General features: G+C 34.8%; 2 protein-coding genes and 1 long non-coding RNA gene across 3 annotated transcripts; 2 read left to right on the top strand and 1 right to left on the bottom strand.

The window, feature by feature from the left end:
• Positions 1–184: 184 nt before the first annotated feature.
• Positions 185–6698, bottom strand: LOC132749554 (uncharacterized). Its single transcript, XM_060739364.1, has 5 exons — positions 6367–6698; positions 5587–5828; positions 4727–4930; positions 1571–1666; positions 185–1168 (listed from the first exon to the last, which is right to left on the bottom strand). The coding sequence occupies exons 1-5, from the start codon at positions 6575–6577 to the stop codon at positions 365–367; spliced, it is 1557 nt and encodes a 518-aa protein (XP_060595347.1). The 5' UTR covers positions 6578–6698; the 3' UTR covers positions 185–364.
• A 126-nt stretch (positions 6699–6824) lies between these two features.
• LOC132749555 (uncharacterized) lies at positions 6825–11228 on the top strand. Its single transcript, XR_009628436.1, has 5 exons — positions 6825–7001; positions 8683–8848; positions 9112–9252; positions 9574–9718; positions 10585–11228. It is a non-coding gene; the product is annotated as an uncharacterized LOC132749555 (long non-coding RNA).
• Positions 11229–11917: 689 nt separating this feature from the next.
• LOC132749553 (rabenosyn-5-like) lies at positions 11918–16740 on the top strand. The gene is made up of 5 exons (XM_060739363.1): positions 11918–11935; positions 12331–12546; positions 13184–13254; positions 13923–14009; positions 14947–16740. Exons 1-5 carry the CDS (start codon positions 11918–11920, stop codon positions 15461–15463), a joined length of 909 nt encoding a protein of 302 aa, XP_060595346.1. The 3' UTR covers positions 15464–16740.
• The last annotated feature ends 266 nt before the right edge of the window (positions 16741–17006 follow it).

Below are 17006 nucleotides of genomic sequence, written 5' to 3'. Positions count from 1 at the left end.
CTTTAAAATCTATGCTTCTTTCCTTAGGTCTATATTAAACTGATATTGTTTTATGGGGGAAGGGTGTTAATTAGAAAATATATGGTCCATGTGACATTTTCCATTCATTAAGTACATTTTGTAAAATATCAATATTTACTATTTTATCACACATATGGATTTTTAATGATAAAAAAGGACAATGGACTGAGAGAGCACTTTATTTTTTTATTAAACAAAAGTTAAAGCATGATTATATAAAAATTACATCAACCTAGACAATATGCTTCTGTAATGAATGTACGGTAATAAAAAATAGTAAAATTTGTATAAAAACAACAGGTCAGTATCAGTTGAAGTATATTTTCAGAAAGAAAAAAAAACATCATCTGGACGGTTCCGGATCTTTCTCATCTAAATTTTCACCCTTCTCATCTAAATATTCACATTTCTCATCTAAATTTTCACATTTGCCTTCTAAATTTTCACATTTCTCATCTAAATTTTCACATTTCTCTTCTAAATTTTCACCTTTCTCTTCCAAGTTTTCACCATCTTTTTTTAGTTTCTCAATATTTTGCGTTGAAGTAAAGTCATAAAACCAGAGTTTCTTCGACTTCTTAGGGTTCTCATAAGCTGCCGGCACCATTTGCTTGAAAGTATTCACGTGAATCCGTGATAGTTGATCTGCAGCTACATTCTTGAATCTCGGCACATGCATACCCACCACTGTTATATTGTTTTCGTGGCATATCTTTATAAGCAATAAGTACAACTTATATAATGAATGTTTAAGTTTTGGACGCTGTAACATGAAAAGCCCTTGATTTATAATATTAATTACAAGTTCGTTATCACCATAAACGATTATCTTTTTATTCACAAACTTATGTTTCCAAGTGTAAAACGCTGTTAAAAAAGCATAAAACTCTGACATTGTTGAACAAATCATCGGGTCAAATTTGATTTTGTTCTCCACCCAGCGGTCAGCCATCCACCTTATTCTGTCATCGTCTTTTGAGATCAAATAGGCACCAATTCCATGTTTTGATGCATCAACAAATAGCTCAAAATCCGGATTTGTCAGGTCTCTATTTTGTGAAGAACTCCATGGGTAAGTACCATACCTCTCTAATGATAGTAAAATTCCTCGTTTAAGATGGTTTTTTTGATCCAGGTATCCCAAACCCTAACAAAATAAAACAAAAACAGTTATGTTTTATCAGTTTCTTTAGTTCAAGAAAAAAGCTACTAATATTTCTAAAATCAGGTCATAAAATAGCTTTTTAAAGGTACTCCACAGAGGTTTTTTTGGCATGACATGCCTAGAAATATTTTTCAGAGATTTGTGTACCATTTGATGTAGCTCACTAAAATTTGACCAATAACCTATGTGCAAATTGGAACAGTCTATTCAAAGTTGAAGGGATTTTGGAAACCAAAATACAAAAATTCAGTTTCCCACAATATAGAGCCTGGTCAGACTGCACTGGTGGCAAAAAATAATCACTTTCAGTTCTAGAAGGTTAAATGTTAATAGAAAGAAATGCATATAGAAAGATAATAACAACTTTCTAAAGAGTTATTTTACCTTAAGTTTCATAATAGCTTTTAGACAAGACTGGTAGTAAGCCAAACTTAAACAAGCTGATCTGGAATTGACTGTAAAAGATACTGGCCAAGCAACCTGAAAATATAAAATAATACTGGGTTTTATAAGGTATCATCAGCAATTCTACGATTCTTATTACCCTTATCATGCTAAATATCTTAACTTGACTTGTCCATCTTTCCATTTGGACATTTATAACTATTCATCATTTTGAAATAGTACTGACAGATAAGCAAACAGTGCAAACCATTAAGGGACGGCATGGATGTGCTGGCCGATCTTGGTCAGCACTGGTTGCACTGGTAGAAGCTGTTGTAGCCAGAAGGCTGAGGGTAAATGACAGGCCTATGACATCAGTATAAAGTCAGGTCAACCTGATATAATAACAGGTCTCTGGAACAAATATACTGAGATAATGATAGGCCTTTCGCATCAATAAACAGCAATGCCAGGCTGAGATAATGACATACCTCTGGCATCAATATACAGCCAGGCTAGGCTGAGATAATGATAGACCTTTGGCATCAATATACTGCCAGGCAAGACTGAGATGACAGACCTTTGGCATCAATATACTGCAAGGCCAGCCTGAGATAATACAGACCTCTGGCACCAATATACTGCCAGGCCAGCCTGAGCCAATGACAGACCTCTGGCATCAATATACATCAAGGTCAGACTGAGATAATGACAGACCTCTGGCATCAATATACAGCAAGGTCAGACTAAGGTAATGACAGACCTCTGGCATCAATATACAGCCAGGCCAGACAGAGAGAATGACAGACCTCTGGCATCAATATACAGCCAGGACAGGCTGAGATAATGACAGACCTTTGGCATCAATATACTGCCAGGCCAGACTGACATAATGACAGACCTCTGGCCTCAATATACTGGCAGGCCAGGCTGAGATAATGACAGACCTCTGGCCTGAATATACTGCCAGGCCAGGTCGAGATTATGACAGACCTCTGGCATCAATATACAGCCAGGTCAGACTGAGATAATGAAAGACCTCTAGCATCAATATACAGCTAGGCCAGGCTGAGATATGACAGACCTCTGGCATCAATATACACCCATGCCAGACTAAGATAATGAAAGACCTCTGGCATCGATATACAGCCAGGCCAGGCTGAGATAATGACAGACCTCTGGCATCAATATACAGCCAGGCCAGGCTGAGATAATGACAGACCTCTGGTATCAATATACAGCCAGGCCAGACTGAGATAATGACAGGCCTCTGGCATCAATATACAGCCAGGCCAGGCTGAGAAAATGACAGACCTCTGGCATCAATATACAGCAAGGCCAGGCTGAGATAATAAGTGACCTCTGGTATCAATATACAGCCAGGCCAGGCTGAGATAATGACAGACCTCTGGCATCAATATACAGCAAGGCCAGGCTGAGATAATAACTGACCTCTGGCATCAATATACAGCCAGGCCAGGCTGAGATAATGACAGACCTCTTGCATCATTATACAGCAAGGCCAGGCTGAAATCATGAAAGAACTCTGGCATCAACTGATATAATGACAGACCTCTGGCATAAATATACAGCAAGGTAGGACTGAGATAATGAAAGACCTCTGGCATCAATATACAGTGAAAGACTTTTGGCATCAATATACAGCAAGGCAAGGCTGAGATAATAACTGACCTCTGACATCGATATACAGCCAGGCCAGACAGAGATAATGACAGACCTCTGGCATCAATATACAGTGAGAGCCTTTGGCATCAATATACAGCAAGGCCAGGCCGAGATTATAACTGACCTCTTGCATCGATATACAGCCAGGCCAGGCTGAGATAATGACAGACCTCTGGCATCAATATACAGCCAGGCCAGGCTGAGATAATGACAGACCTCTGGCATCAATATACAGTGAAAGACCTTTGGCATCAATATACAGCAAGGCCAGGCTGAGATAATAACTGACCTCTGGCATCAATATACAGCCAGGCCAGGCTGAGATAATGACAGACCTCTGGCATCAATATACAGCAAGGCCAGGCTGAGATAATGACAGACCTCTGGCATCAATATACAGCCAGGCCAGGCTGAGATAATGACAGACCTCTGGCATCAATATACAGTGAAAGACCTTTGGCATCAATATACAGCAAGGCCAGGCTGAGATAATAACTGACCTCTGGCATCAATAGGCTGAGATAATAACTGACATCTGGCATCAATATACAACCAGGCCAGGCTGAGATATGACAGACCTCTGGCATCAATATACAGCCAGGTCAGACTGAGATAATGAAAGACCTCTGGCATCAATATACTGTCAGGCCAGGCAGAGATAATGACAGACCTCTGGCATTAATATACAGCAATGCCAGACTGAGATAATGTAAGACCTCTGCATCAATATACTGTACAGGCCAGGCAGAGAACAGCTAGGCCAGGCTTAGATATGACAGACCTCTGGCATCAATATACACCCATGCCAGACTAAGATTATGAAAGACCTCTGGCATCGATATACAGCCAGGCCAGGCTGAGATAATGACAGACCTTTGGCATCAATATACAGCCAGGCTAGGCTGAGATAATGAAAGACCTCTGGTATCAATATACAGCAAGGCCAGGCTGAGATAATAACTGGCATCAATATACAGCCAGGCCAGGCTGAGATAATGAAAGACCTCCCGCATTAATATACAGCCAGGCCAGACTGAGATAATGACAGACCTCTACCATCAATATACAGCAAGGCCAGGCTGAGATAATAACTGACCTCTGGCATCAATATACAGCCATGGCCTGGCTGAGATAATGAAAGAACTCTGGCATCAATATACAGTTAGGCCAGGCTGAGATATGACAGACCTCTTGCATCAATATACAGCAAGGACAGGCTGAGATAATGACAGGCCTTGCTTTGGCATCAGTATTGTAAAGCCAAGCCAACCATCACCACAGATCAGTCAGACAAGATTCTATGCTGCTGACTGCTTAATACTTTCATTTTGATAAATTTCTTCAATTGACAACAAATGATTCTAAAATAAAGCTAAATATGCAAAACTTAACTACGGTAGGTGTAAATGGTATATGAAATAGACATGCATAAAAATAAAATCCACAAGATAATTAAGTAAACAAAATCACCCTTATACTGGAGCTCCAGAATATGTCATCATCCTCTTTATCGTTTTGCAGTAGATTAAGAACACGGAAATTGCTTGTTTCAAAGCCAGCAATAGCCGTCTGCATACTAGCTAGTTCTTCCAAAACTTTAATTACATTATCTGCATCATATGGCTTGGTTGTAAGTTCTTCATTAGCCATTGGAATCTTCACCAAGCCAATTTTCTACAAAATATATACAACTTTTTATTGAAAAACTGATTTCTGATTTTAAAAAGACTATTGAGACTGCTGACTTTTGAAAACTGGTTATAATTATGTTCATGGCTATATCATGAAAATGTAAAGAATTTTTAACAAGAGCTGTTTGAGGAGTAAGTGCCATCCACTTTTCTTAGTTCTGGATACTTAGTTTTACTATAATAAAAGCAATTGATTGAGGGGGCGTAATTCTGCTTGGCAGAATGACCAACCCTTGATGATTATTTCAAGTTTGAAATGATTGTCTGTTTTGAATTTTGAGAAAAATTAGGAAAATGTAAAAATATAAACAAAGGGAGATAATTAATCAAAATGTTTGTTTGTATAGTAAAAGAAAAACATTTGTTTACATACTTCAATTTACATCTGTTTTGAAATATCAGACAGTATACTGTATAAGTGGTTAAGTTAGCAATGCGAAAATAAAGGCGAATTTGGCAAATTGACAAATATGCTCTTGCGTAAATATCTACCTTTAACCTGTCATTAAAGTCTATTCTTGCACGATCTACTAATATTTCCTGATGCAAAATGTCTGAAACTTTAAATTCCCTAACTTTTTGACACACAGTAATATCCACTTACACACTGAGTTTATTGACAACAAATGAAATATATACCGTTAAAAAATCGCAGGTGTTCAAGTAAGCATATTCCGTGGACGTATTCTCATCTTCATGTTTTCCAACAATATTTACTGATTTTGGCCACTTCAAATTTAGTTTTGTTACACATATCCTATTTCCCAACTTGTGGGTCTTCTCAATGTTTGGTAATAGACTTTCGTCAACATTTTCGAATGGTGCAAACAGATCATCAACAACTTTCTTTGGTTCTGGAAACTTTTGTTGTAATAGCCTGGCTGAAAAATTAAATACATGGCAAATTAACAACAAACGGCAACAAAAAATGAATGTTTAAATGTTAATATAAAAGCAAACAAACTTACTTTACCAAGTGCTACCTTGTAAATTTTATACGAAAACGATTGATTCAATTTTGTTTATCTAAATACAGAATTTATTCATGTAGTAATCCTTGAGTAAAGGGGAAAAAGGAACCATTAAGCATTTTTCTGCAGTTATATTGAGACAGTTGCCACAAGACTTTTGCTAACCTGTGTTGGGAATTTGTGCAATATATACATGTATCTTATAATAACTTAAATGCCTTATCTATGATGTAAATGAAATGGTCTCCCAATGTCACATGTGGTGAATTCCATGTGCAACTGCAACTATTGCAATTTGAAGAGAGATTCCGACTGATTATAACTGATTATAACACAGGGGAAATAACATGTATATTTTGTCATTAAATATCAAGTTCCTTTGTAATAAGCCTGGATTGCTTACAATATTACACTTTACTACTTCCAAGGCAATACGAAAAATAAATACCATGCTCCTCTTGTGGATAATGATGTTTTCTAATCATCTTTTCTTTGAAAGGGAGCAGATTTTCATTATTTTGTCCACTGTGGCTGTCACTGGTGTTTGAACAAAATTGCTTTTTATCAACCCCACACAACTGTGACAATGTCAGCCAATTTCTACTTAATAGACAGCATGCCCTCACTGTGTTGTACTGCAAGAATACTTGGTGAACCATTTCTGATGAAGCAAACCGGCAAACTTTTCACTTACATGGTTCTTTTTCAAATACAAATCTTATCAAATGAAAACACATGGAAAATGCAGACATAAACAAAGGGGAAAGCACTCTTACAGAACCAAAATGACTGGGGGTTTCTCAAAAGCTTCATTTTTTAATCTATTACAAAAGTGCCTTTTAAAAGTTTATTAGATCAAACTTTTACATCCAACCTTTAAATAAGTACGTCTTTGTGTCTTGCTGAAGTAAAATCATATGGAAACAACATACACAGGCATTTCTTAATTTCGTTTTAAATTGTTTTGAATATTACCCTGTGTATTTTTTTATCTTTGCTGTAAGCGATAATTTTTCTGAGACTCCCCAAATGACCAGGAAAAAAATCTGTATTTACGGCTTTGACGACGTAAAAAGGATATATGTGAGTATGTTAAGAACTAAATAACTTGTTGTTTTATAAGTAAAAAAAATGCGTGTTTGCGTTTATGTATAAAAGCTGCAATATCATAAATGTATTCGTCATCGAAACTATTCGTACTTTGTGGTACGAAACTCGCCAAGTATAAATGAATTTATATTACTGAGATCGTGTTAGTGGTTATTTTCTTAACAACAGCTCAAAGAAGAAATCATATCAGAAATTTTCTTTTATAAACACCGAAGATTTGTAGGGATTTTGTGTTGGCCACACCCATTTTTACCAAATGATCATACATAGTAGCTATCTATACAAGTTTATTTCCTACATGATAGATCTGATTACCACTGTATATGTTTCACATTCCTTATGAATCAGATTTCCTGAGAAAGCTATTTTAAGCTATGCCATTAAACCAGTTTTTACAGATAGGCATTAAAAGAAGTATCAAAATATTTTTGTCAGTGGAAGCAAAACAGATTGTTGATTTTTGTTAGAAGAAAAAAATTATTTGAAAGAAGTAGGCCTAATCTTGAAATAATAGACTCAATTTTAAATGGGCAAGATAGTTTTGCCAGTTTACCTGCAGTAGAGCTGTCATCCATAGATACGATATTGATGTATCTTTGATATTTTTCTGTCGAACAATTATTGATACACATTTGAAAATATCGAAAATTTTGATTTATTATTGTAATGTCTATGAATTATGGGATTTAACTAAAAAAAATACAGAAACAGGTAGCCATGTCTAACACTAAACTTTTGTTACGTAATGGACACATTTCATAGCAGTGATGACAAAAAATGGTTATGAAATAGTCCAGCAAAGGACATTTATAAATAGGACACAAAATATTTGTATGAACAGAACATATATATTTTACTAAAATCATTTAAACAGGTATGAAAGTGAATTATTTAAAAGAAATTAGGAGTATATAGTGATATATTTCGATGTATCGCCGATATATGTCATCCAATATCAATGTATCGTCAATATGCTTTGCTATGAATCAATGACAGCTCTTACCTGTAGGGTTGCATGGAAAACTTTGCATTTGTTCTCTCGAAATCATGAAAATTACCTACTCGTTACTGGTTTTCCAGCAGTAAAAATTTGAAAATGCAAAACAGTGTTGAAATTAGATTTCTTTACTTGTATTCATGAAGTTCTTATCCTTGCTTATCATACTTTATGCGGTAATTATAATAAGTAAATGTACAAACCCCTTTGCACCCAGATGTTATTTAAGTGTAAATCATAAAGTTTACCAAGAATACATAAAAGGTAAGTAATGCTACCTGTAGGCTGATTGAACCACTCTTTGTTCTGGCATACAAAATTTCTACCTGCCCCAATTCTTAATAAGGTGGAGTCCCTTTAAGGAAGTCTTTCAATTAAAATGGAAAGAAATGTAGTGATTGTTGGTATCTGCCACTTTGAAGTTTCTATGGTTTTGATGTTAAGATAACATGTTAATGTTTTCCTTTGATTCAATTCAATGTGTAATACCACAAGTTAAGATTTATACTGAACTGCATTTTCAAAGTTAATTTTTTTTTTACAAAGTTAATGATCATAATGTTTATATAGACTATGGTAAACAAAAATAGACTGATTCAAATCATTTGCCAAATAAACCACATTTGTACTATTTGTATTATTTTTATCTATTTTCAGATCAGCAAGTGAAAAGTGGGTAATCATGTCAGCCCATGGTGGGGAGATAAGAGAGGGGTTTTTGTGCCCCATGTGTATGAAAGATCTAGGAACTGTAAGTCAGTTACAGTCCCACTTTGAGGAGGCACATAGCACAGAGGACAAAGCAACTCTAACCAACTCAGAGGTAACATCATTCTACTTATACTGTGAATTCACTTAATTTCGTGTTTTGTCATAAAGAACATTTTGTGGGTTCTTAAATATCATGGACAGTTTATTTTACCAGAAGAAACAGCTTGATGTTAATCTAATTGTATGGAAAAACTACATTTTTTCAACAATATTCCTTCAGGAAAGCCTCCCTGAAATGTCTCCTGCTTACGAAAGAAAAATAAAGCCCTGAACATACTTTAATCTTTTTATATGTTTTATTTTACTTTATACCAGGCTTGTTTGACAGAGCAAAGAAAAAGTTTCTGGGTGATAAAGAAGATGATTTGTCAGATAGCATAAAAGCTAGTAGTAGTGTTTCTATTACACAGTCAACAAGTCTGTATGATGTAGATTACTGGCAACCACAAGATACAGGTAAACCTCATATACACTTGTATATTTAGCCCGTGATTTTTTTTTTGCTTGACAAAAACTGTTGAGAAAAATTTATATTTGAAGCTTTAAAATTTCCATAAATTGTGATGATTAGCTAATATCATCTTGTTTTTTTTGACACCACATGATAAACAATAGTACAATAAATTTGGAACAACTTCAATAACAGAAACACAAGTAGTAGCAGGTGTAAAAAAAGAGACTGAGAGACTTAAAAAAAACGGATAAAGAAATATATCCATATATTATGTAACAGAATATCAAAAATTTTGCTAAAAAAATATTTATCTGATGTTTTAGGGAAGACACGTAGTTGGACTGATTTTTTCCGAGGTATACGAGATGCGCGAGTGGACAAGTATGTTGTAGAAAACAAACAAGATATTGATACGATTAGACAAACTAATCAGTTCCGACATCCCAACTGATTCTGGCAAAAGAAAAGGTAATCATCTTTAATTTTTCACTTGTCTAGTTCAGAAGAACAGTCGAGCCATTATGAAAAAAAAAACAAAGTAAATGAATCTTTTCTTGTATTTTAAATTTCGTAGCTTTATTATCTGTTGCTTGCTAGAAACCAAAAGTGATATAAGTTTTTGTCATCGGTATAGAGCCAGACAAGTCTGCATATCCATGCAGTCTGACCAGGTTCTTTACTCTTGGCAGCTTAATTTTTGTATATGGATATTGAAATCCCTAAAATTTTGAATGGACTGTTCCAAATTCAAAGTTTGACAAGTTCATTTAATCATTTGAGCAGGTTTTGGTTAAAACATGAATGAAGCTTGAAGTTTTGCCTACATGTATCTGTAGTGTAGAAGAGCTTGGTATAAATACATGTAGTCTATATATTGTGGCGACCGCCTCCGTGTTTTGAGAGGTTAGAGTCGATGACTTCTAATCCAGTTACCTCTCTCTGGTCATGGGTTCGATCCCCGGGAGATGCTTTGGTAGTTTAGCGCGGAGGAAGGTAGTCTAGTACTGGTGTAACTCTCAGGAACAATGGTTTAGGAAACTACCCACCTTTATGACTGAAATACTGTTTGGGAAAAGGTTTAAAATAAAACAAACAAACTAATATATTGTGGCAAATTTGTTGTGTGATATAACGGAGTGGTTCTAGTGTCTGCATCTCCAGGAATCTTGGGTTGAGCCCTTTGGAGGTAAAACCATGTTTTCTTTATAAAGCACCAGTATTTGTTAGCTCCAGGAAATGACTCAAGAGAAGTCCCAATAAACTTTCATCTAAAGTTGAGTTTAAATGAAATCCCTGTGAATATTGTTAAAACTAATTGTTGTTTTCCTTCTCAGCCTTTGAGAAGACAGTTGTTATGTGGTTGCCAGATAGTGAGAGCAAAAAGTTGTAGATATTGTGGCCGATCATTTAACTTGACTCGACGTCGACATCATTGCAGACTTTGTGGGGATCATGTGTGACAGGTGCTCGCATTTCCTTACACACGATTATGCAAGTAAGTTTTCTTTATGTACCTGCAGGATTGCCTAGCTTGTTTTAACATTATTTATTACATGTATCCAAAAAGACGGATTTTGTTTCGATTTTTTTTCGTTCAATAATTTGATTTCCTTTGATTTTGAACAAGTGTATTATGAATGGTTATTCAAATAATGTATAAAATTTTATAGAATTTGTTTGCATCAGCCTGTGTTTGAGTGCAATGTATGAACACTATTTAGAAAGGAATGTTTACATACGAAATGTTGACAGATGTGGCACAAATAGACTTAAATAACCATCAGTATATTAATTGAGCACTGAATTTAGTTCAGCATTATTTTACATACACACATAAAGAGAGTTTTTACGACATGACGGGACTCGAACAAAGTGTTCCAAGATTTTCGCGCCAAAAGATATAGGTCTATACCAATGACTTTTGTGCACAAATTTCAGATTATTCTCTGACTATTTTTCCAGAATATTTTTTCTTATTGTGAAAAATGACCCAAAGTTTGAAAGCGTTGTGCCAGAGCTCGCATGATATAGTTTTATTCAACTTGTTCAATAAAATTCAGTTTAAACCTACACTTGTTCAATATCCCTCTATTTCCTGAATGCTTGTGTTGTATACATGTATAGGCATGTCATGTTTGATTTGTTGATTTAGGATGTGCAGCAGGTATGATTTTTTTTTCAAAACAGTTTTAATTTCAATATTCAAAAATTTTGGAAAATGGCGTAGGACTTTTTCATTGATTTACTGAAAAAATTTTCAAGACAGTTAAATTTCATATATTCAAAAATTTTGGAAAAATGGCATAGGACTTTTCATCGATTTACTTTAAATCTTTTCAAAAACAGTTTTAATTTCTAATATGCAAAAATTTTGGAAAATGGTGTGGAATTTTTCATCATTTTAATTGCTATATTTTAAGCATATTTGATTTGATAAGTAAACTTTTTTTAGCGAAATGTTCTTATATTTAAAGATTGCGGTCACTTACTACCCAATTCCTTCACCCCTATTGTCTTACTTCTAGACCTCTCCTTGTTTATTGGACCTCTCAATGTAGCCTTTGCCCCCTCTCAATATTGATAACATAAACCTCTCAAAGGTGACTAGACCTTTCCATATGACTTTGGTGTATAAATTATATTTCCTTACTTATCTTGGTATAGCTAATGTCCTTTCCTATCACTGTAATGTAACTAATACTACCCCCAATGTATTCCTCTAGTGATATATTAAATCATACACAAGTTAATTAAATAATAGTTTGCGCTGAAACTTTTCAGATCAATAATTATTCATGAACAGGTCAAATAAGAGATGATTCATAAAATATCTTTTAAGATTATTCAGATATTATAAATACAGTGTATATCAAATTATAGGGATAGATATGAGCGTCTGTTTATTGCCAGTTTGGTGGCGATCTACTTCGATTCACGCTTCAGATCTGACTGTTCCTTAACGAACACCGAAAACCATGATGTCATGGTCTGAACCATGAATATCTGAGTATCCAAGTAATTGTTACAGCTCTTATAAATATTATATACATATAAACATGTACCATTTGTTTTGTTTTTAGAAAAATTGCAAAACCCCTCTTTTAACTTTGAGGGAGGTCGTGATCAGGATTTCTCAAGCGTTCAGTGCAGCATTCAAGTTTGATTCCCTGTTCAGTAGCGAGGGTGACCCACATATACGTGCCTGCGAAGAATGTAGAAAATTACTAGAGAGGCGTGACCAACAGATGGAAACAGCGAAATCTTCAAAGTCTGCATTGTTTTATTGTATGAGTATGGTTTAACTTGTGATGTTTTGTTCAATATGAAAATGATAGAAACAATGAGAAATCTGGAAAATAAACAGATATACCATACAGCGTAAAGTTATAACTTACGTCACTGCAAGTCACAGGTTTTATTCACTCAAAACTGTTGAAATAGGCAAGACTTACACTGACCTGACTCTGTATTGGTGGCATAGTAAAAGGCACAGACTGGGTGGTCTGTCTGCATTGGTGGAATAGTAAAATCAATCACATTAGCCTTGGACTGAACTTATGGCATAGGCAAGTCAACAGGCTAACCTGGCCTCTGAACTTATGGTATAGGCAAATCACAGGCTAACCTGGCTCTGAACTTATGGTATAGGCAAGTCACAGGCTAAACCTGGCTCTGAACTTATGGCATAGGCAAGTCACAGGCTGGTCTGATGTTTCCTTGTGTATGACAAGTCACAGACTGGCCTGACTCAATACTGGTGGCAATGGCAAGTTATAGGCTGGCCTGATGCTTTTCTTGTGGCATAGAAAAAAACTGGCAAGCTTGATTTTAAAACTGTTGGCATAATTTAAATAAAAAACTAGCCTGACTGGGCCTTTTAATTAAGTTGTAATATAAAGTTAAAAGTACTACATAAAACTATTTTATATTCAGAAAATGAAAATGTGTATACAAGAGTGTGAAGTGATGCTAGAAAATTACTTGCCAATGGTTGAATCTCTAAGGTAAGTTTTTCTACACTTGTTATGCAGTAAAATATATGTAATTTTATATGCGAATCTTTTTGGAATGGCTAAATTGAATATTTTTTTGTGAGGTAGACATCATGCTAACTTACGGAAGACAATGGTTCTGGTCAGTCTCCGGTATTTACCTGAAATAATACAGTGAGGTATGTGTGCGAATTACCTTAAGTGACCTTGTGATTTTATCAGTATCTGTGTACATGTGTAATTTAAAATCTTAGCAAAAAAGAAGAGGGATAAATAGATATAAAAATGTAGTAAAAATGGGGGAAAAAGTGACTTTTTATTCCATAATTGTAAAGTATTAAAACATGAATGATATTTTTTTTAATGTTTGAAAGATATAAAAAAAGTTTATTAGTGGATAATGATTATGTCTTCCATTGATAGGTGTAAATTTTCAATATTTTTTTGGGGAAAAAAAACAGAGTAAAATGCTTCAAACATGAAAAATAGAATGTTTCGTTTAAATTGACACTGAATTATAAATAGGGTAAATTTACATAATTTAATATTATGTACATGACATAAATGAGACCCTTTTATGTGAATATTGGGAACAATATTTTACTAAATGGTTCTCTGAACGTTTAAATGCAGTCTACATGTACATATGAGTATCATATGTTAGTATTTAATGTTTTCAGTTTAGGGGAGTCAACTTACAGTTTAAGTACTGCCCAAAGAAGACGACAGGAGTTAGTGAAAAAATATGAAATCATCGATCAAATAAGGTAAACTAGTTTTTCTCTCTGTTCAAGGCTTTCTTTTAGGACTTTTCATATTTATAGCAAGTCAGGGGATCATCTTCAATGTTTTGGGGTCACCAGAAATCACCAAAATGACAATCGAGTTAGATACAATCAGGTTTATTGATACTCGGATGTTCGATCATTCACTTGATCAACCAGTTACTTTTTGTGTAGCCAACTTTTTATTGTTGAACTCCGACCCACTTTGGTTAACATATGCCAAAGTCTAAATTATATGCATTTATGGTAAACATGAACTGTGGTTGACTCCTTCAAGAGTGCTTATGACAAACACTTTAATTAATATGAAGTTTAATTAAGATTTTGAAAATTACAATTAAAAGTACAGGGTTTTTATAGGCGATATTGACAGTTGCACTAAAGGTGGTTATTGTTTTAAAATGTATGAGCAGTTTATGTCTACAGATAATGATACGGACATTGTTTTCATACTTGTAACTGAAGAAGGTGATGTTCCCAATTTTGTGGAAAACACTGCAGAACACAAGTGTAAACAAAACGTATTAAAGTTCAAAGTTTAATTGTGTAGTAGGCTACAAACTTAAAGTAATATTCTGTTTTTTCTATTCCTGGTACCAACCAGTACTAAGCAGTAAGTGCTGTTGTTTATTTGCAACAAAGAAACAATGGCTTGCCCTACGGGTTTGAACCCAATGCAGGCCAGTAACTTTACTACAAGTATGCTGTATGTTAACCATTTGGCCAGGCACCACTATCCCATCGTATTTTATAAGAAATAAACTTGTTTTTCTTAGAAATCTTCTCCATTTTATGCACATATACAATGTTCTGAAATGAAATATGAAACAAAATATTTGAAGATTTTACATGTTTGCACATGTACATTGTAAAAAAAGAATCTTTTGTTGGTCATTGAATATCATGTGTATTCTTTCAGTAAAAGAATTGCCTTACTAGATTCTGACAAAGAGGAGGGGCTTTCACCGAAAGAGGCTTTGTTGCAGAAGTCGATCCGCGTGTATGCTTCCAATTTTATGCAGGAGAACATGATGGGCTTGCAAAACTTGCCATCAGAGGAACAATATAAAAAATTACAGCAGAAACACACAGCTGAAGTTCAGAGACAAATTGCCATAGAAAGGCAAGCTGTCCAACAGGCTCAAGCCGAAGAGAAAAAAATGGCCGAAAAGGAAAAGCACGGAACTTCCAGTCGGGACGACGAGCGACCTAGCGCGCAGAAACACTCTAGAAATAAAAGTGACGGTTGGAAACCTACCGAACATAATGTGAAAGGGACAGATGAGGATCCTATGTTGCAGCAAATGGAAATTATACGAGTTTATATTCAGCAGGCTAAACAAGCAAAGAAATGGGACGAGGTGAATATGCTGGAACAAAATCTTAAAGATTTGCAGAAAGAATATTCTAGTCAACAAAAACAGACCTGGTCATAGTGTTGATTTTTCAATTTCATACAAAAAAGGCCAAGGGAAAGTGCTGGTTCTTTTACATGTTCATAAAAGAAAATTTTAAAAAAAGAACATACTTGCTAATTAACATATTTGTATTTAATCACCAAGTGTTTCATTTTTTTGCGTAAGCAAAATTGTTAGTGTTAAATACAAAGATATGGAAAAAGCTGTGATGTTTTTAGGGGTTTTTTTTACATTCAATTCTAGACATTTTATTTGTCAATATTTTTTTTCATCAAATCTGTATTGAACAATAGATATTTATATCAATTATTCATTGATATTGTTTCACAACTTTACCTTTTTATTATTTTATTTGATAAAAATGCTTAAGTAATTGGGCATTGTATCAACTAATCAAGATTTCGATTTCATTTTCAATGCTATTTCAAACTAACTTTCTAGTCTTTGCATATAATTTCTTTTTAGCTCACCTGTCACAAAGTGACAGGGTGAGCTTTTGTGATCGCTTTTCGTCCGGCGTCCGTAAACTTTTACTTTAAATGACATTTCCTCATAAACCGCTGAGCCAATTTCATCCAATCTTCACAGGAATGTTCCTTTGGTGGTTACCTTTAAAAATTGTTCAAAGAATTTAATTCCATGCAGAACTCTGGTTGCCATGGCAACCGATAGAAAAAACTTAAAATATCTTCTTTTAAAAGAGGTAGAGCTTAGATATTTGGCATGAAATATCTTCTAGTGAGTGTCTATCAAGTTTGTTCAAATAAAAGCCCTGGGGTCAAAATTGGCCCCGCCCCGGGGGTCATTGATTTTCCCTATATGCATATAGTAAAAACTTAAAAAATCTTCTTTTAAAGAACCCAAAGAGCTAGAGCTAACATATTTAGCATGAAACATCTTCTAATGGGTGTCTACTAAGTTTGTTCAAATAAAAGCCCTGGGGTCAAAATTGGCCCCGCCCCAGGGGGTCTTTGATTTTCCCTATATGCATATAGTAAAAACTTAAAAAAACTTCTTTTAGAGAGAACCAAGAGCTAGAGCTAAGATACTTAGCATGAAAGATGTTCTAATGGGTGTCTACCAAATTTGTTCAAATAAGAGCCCTGGGTTAAAATTGGCCCTGTCCCGGGGGTCATTGATTTTCCTTATATGTGTATTGCAAAAGCTTTTTAAAAAAATCTTCTTTGAAAAAACCCAAATAGCTAGAGTTTAGATATTAAGCATGAAACATCTTCCAGTTAGTGTCTTCAAAGTTTTGTCAAATAAAAGCCCTAGGGTCAAAAATTGGCCCTGCCCCGGGGACATTAATTTCCTTATATACATGTATGTATAGCAAAAAACTTAAAAATCTTCTTTGAATAAAAACAAATAGCTAGAGTTTAGATATTAAGCATGAAACACCTTCTAGTGAGTGTCTTTAAAGTTTGTTCAAATAAAAGCCCTGGGTCAAAAACTGGCCCGCCCTAGGATGTTCATTGCTTTAAGTATATGTGTATAGTAAAAACTTAAAAAACTTTTTTTAAAAACTCAACGAGCTAGACCTTAGATGTTTAGCATGAAA

The sequence above is a fragment of the Ruditapes philippinarum genome, unplaced genomic scaffold, assembly GCF_026571515.1.
Source record: "Ruditapes philippinarum isolate M1 unplaced genomic scaffold, ASM2657151v2 ctg345_1_1_1_1, whole genome shotgun sequence".
Classification (NCBI taxonomy): Eukaryota; Metazoa; Mollusca; class Bivalvia; order Venerida; family Veneridae; genus Ruditapes; species Ruditapes philippinarum.
Note: the sequence above shows the minus strand (reverse complement) of the source record. Positions and strands in the feature narration are given on the sequence as shown.